This window comes from Salmo trutta, unplaced genomic scaffold, assembly GCF_901001165.1.
Source record: "Salmo trutta unplaced genomic scaffold, fSalTru1.1, whole genome shotgun sequence".
In the NCBI taxonomy this organism is placed as follows: Eukaryota; Metazoa; Chordata; class Actinopteri; order Salmoniformes; family Salmonidae; genus Salmo; species Salmo trutta.
The window spans coordinates 12,105-14,488 of NW_021823474.1; the positions used below are offsets into that span (position 1 = coordinate 12,105).

Below are 2,384 nucleotides of genomic sequence, written 5' to 3' on the forward strand. Positions count from 1 at the left end.
CTACACTAGCCTAGTTCTATTACTACACTAGCCTAGTTCTATTACTACACTAGCCTAGTTCTATTACTACACTAGCCTAGTTCTATTACTACACTAGCCCAGTTCTATTACTACACTAGCCTAGTTCTATTACTACACTAGCCTAGTTCTATTACTACACTAGCCTAGTTCTATTACTACACTAGCCTAGTTCTATTACTACACTAGCCTAGTTCTATTACTACACTAGCCTAGTTATATTACTACACTAGCCTAGTTCTATTACTACACTAGCCTAGTTCTGTTACTAACCTAGTTCTATTACTACGTTATCCTAGTTCTATTTCTAGCTCAGTTCTATTACTAGCCTTGTTCTATTACTGCGCCAGCCTCAATTTATCAACACTACCCTCTAACAACTTCAACTTCTAAACCTCTTCAATGAAAAATATTATTGGACAGCTGACGAAACACACGTTTTCTTTTAAGAAATGTCCTTTTCTAATTTATCACAAAGTCTGCTACTCCCTCAGATAGACAACACTGAGAGGGTGTCTTGGACCACTCCACTGTCTAATACTGTACCTGTCGTTTTAGGGTGAGTTCCAGATATGCACATTTTGCACAGATGGTCAGATCTCAAAACGCCTGGAGAAGTGTTTACCATCTCAGTAACCACATCCACATTTTATAATGATCCTCTTGTCTTTACAGCATGTTTGTATGTATTTGTTGATCCTTTATTTAACCAGGGAAGTTACATTGACGTTGACATCTCTGTTTCCAGCGAGTCCTGCTTTGTATCTGGGTTCCACTCTTAATGTTCTCTTAATTGAACTTAATTGATGGTTACGAGGCTATGACATCACCTTACTATAAGGCTTAGTAACAACCTATTTCTCCTCTCTCTCAGATCTGTCCATTCCGATCGTCAGGATGTCCGGTATGGACTTCCCATTGGAGGAGCTGAACAGAACCGAAATCTCCCCAGACAACGGAAACTTCCTGAGGTTCTCCCCCACCTCCGTTTCCACTGCAGCCGCGGCGGCGGGGACAGGGTTGTCGTCGGGGCGACAGGAGAATGTTTACGTGTACGTGTGGATCTTCCTGAGTCTGCTGGTGTTCCTGCTGTCGATGATCATCATCGCCCTCCACAGGCTAAAGAACATCATTACATCATCATCCTCTGTAGCTGACTGCAGCAGTGAGGGGGGCAGCTCATTCACCAACATGGAGATCTGTAGTATATCTTCACAGAGGTCCACCGTGTCCTCACTGTCCATCTGAGACACACACATACACACACATACACACACACACACACACACACACACACACACACACACACACACACACACACACACACACACACACACACACACACACACCTGTAGACAAGCTTTTCAGTTGGACCATATTGGACTTTACTTCGATGTGTTAAGGCGGTAGCTTGAACTGAACTCTGAACCCTCTGTGACTTCTCCTTTTGGCTCATGGGAAACATAGTTCACTGTGTAAAAAACAGAACCAGGAAGAGGGAGCGAGAACTCTGGTTTTGAATCTGGGGTATATTTACTACGACCCAAACGGAAACAAAAGGGCCGAAAACCTTTTTCTACGGTGTGCACTAATGAAACACCAGTGGTCTGTTTCGATTCTCGCCTCCATGGAATACAACTTTGGAATCTTAGAAGTCCTCAGGCATGTTGGCCGGGGTTTAATCTTATCTAGTGTCGCTTTCAGTGTGATTTATATCGGTCTTTCTCTTTTTATTTGAAATAGGAAACAACCGCTTCTGTTATTAATTCCACATGGATTAACATTATGTGACTGATATGTTTATCTAAGATAACATATCTCATCCAGGATTGCTTTAATTCAAAGTTCATCTTTCTCTGGCTGTGTACAAAATGGTACCATATTCCCTATATAATTGGCTCTGGCCAACAGTAGTGTTCTCTATAGGGAATAGGACACCATTTCAGACTTGTCCCCTCTGCTGTTTTCTTTCTGTAATATCCTAAATCTTTACTGTTTCCAGGGCAACCTGTACTAACCTGGTTTAACTGTGAAGTATAGTTATTTCTGTAATATCAAAATATCTCTACTGTTTCCAGGGAAACCTGTACTAACCTGATTTTAGTGCAAAGTATAGTTCTTTCTGTAATATCAAAATATCTCAACTGTTTCCAGGGCAACCTGTACTAACCTGATTTAACTGCGAAGTATAGTTCTTTCTGTAATATCAAAATATATCTACTGTTTCTAGCGCAACCTATACTAACCTGGTTTAACTGTGAAGTACATACTGAACCAAACCTCATATTTGATTATTTTGAAAGTATTGAATTGTAATGGACTGGATATCGAGAAGGTTCAACAATAAAAAATATTAACATTTGTAA

General features: G+C 40.6%; 1 protein-coding gene across 1 annotated transcript; it reads left to right on the forward strand.

Moving 5' to 3' along the window:
• The first annotated feature begins 282 nt into the window (after positions 1-282).
• sertm1 (serine rich and transmembrane domain containing 1) lies at positions 283-2,384 on the forward strand. The gene has a single exon (XM_029749081.1). The coding sequence runs from the start codon at positions 916-918 to the stop codon at positions 1,264-1,266; it is 351 nt and encodes a 116-aa protein (XP_029604941.1). The 5' UTR covers positions 283-915; the 3' UTR covers positions 1,267-2,384.

Bases quoted from the DNA above. Each gene is read 5' to 3' on its own strand.
- sertm1 (XM_029749081.1), top strand. From the start codon at position 916: ATGTCCGGTATGGACTTCCCATTGGAGGAGCTGAACAGAACCGAAATC.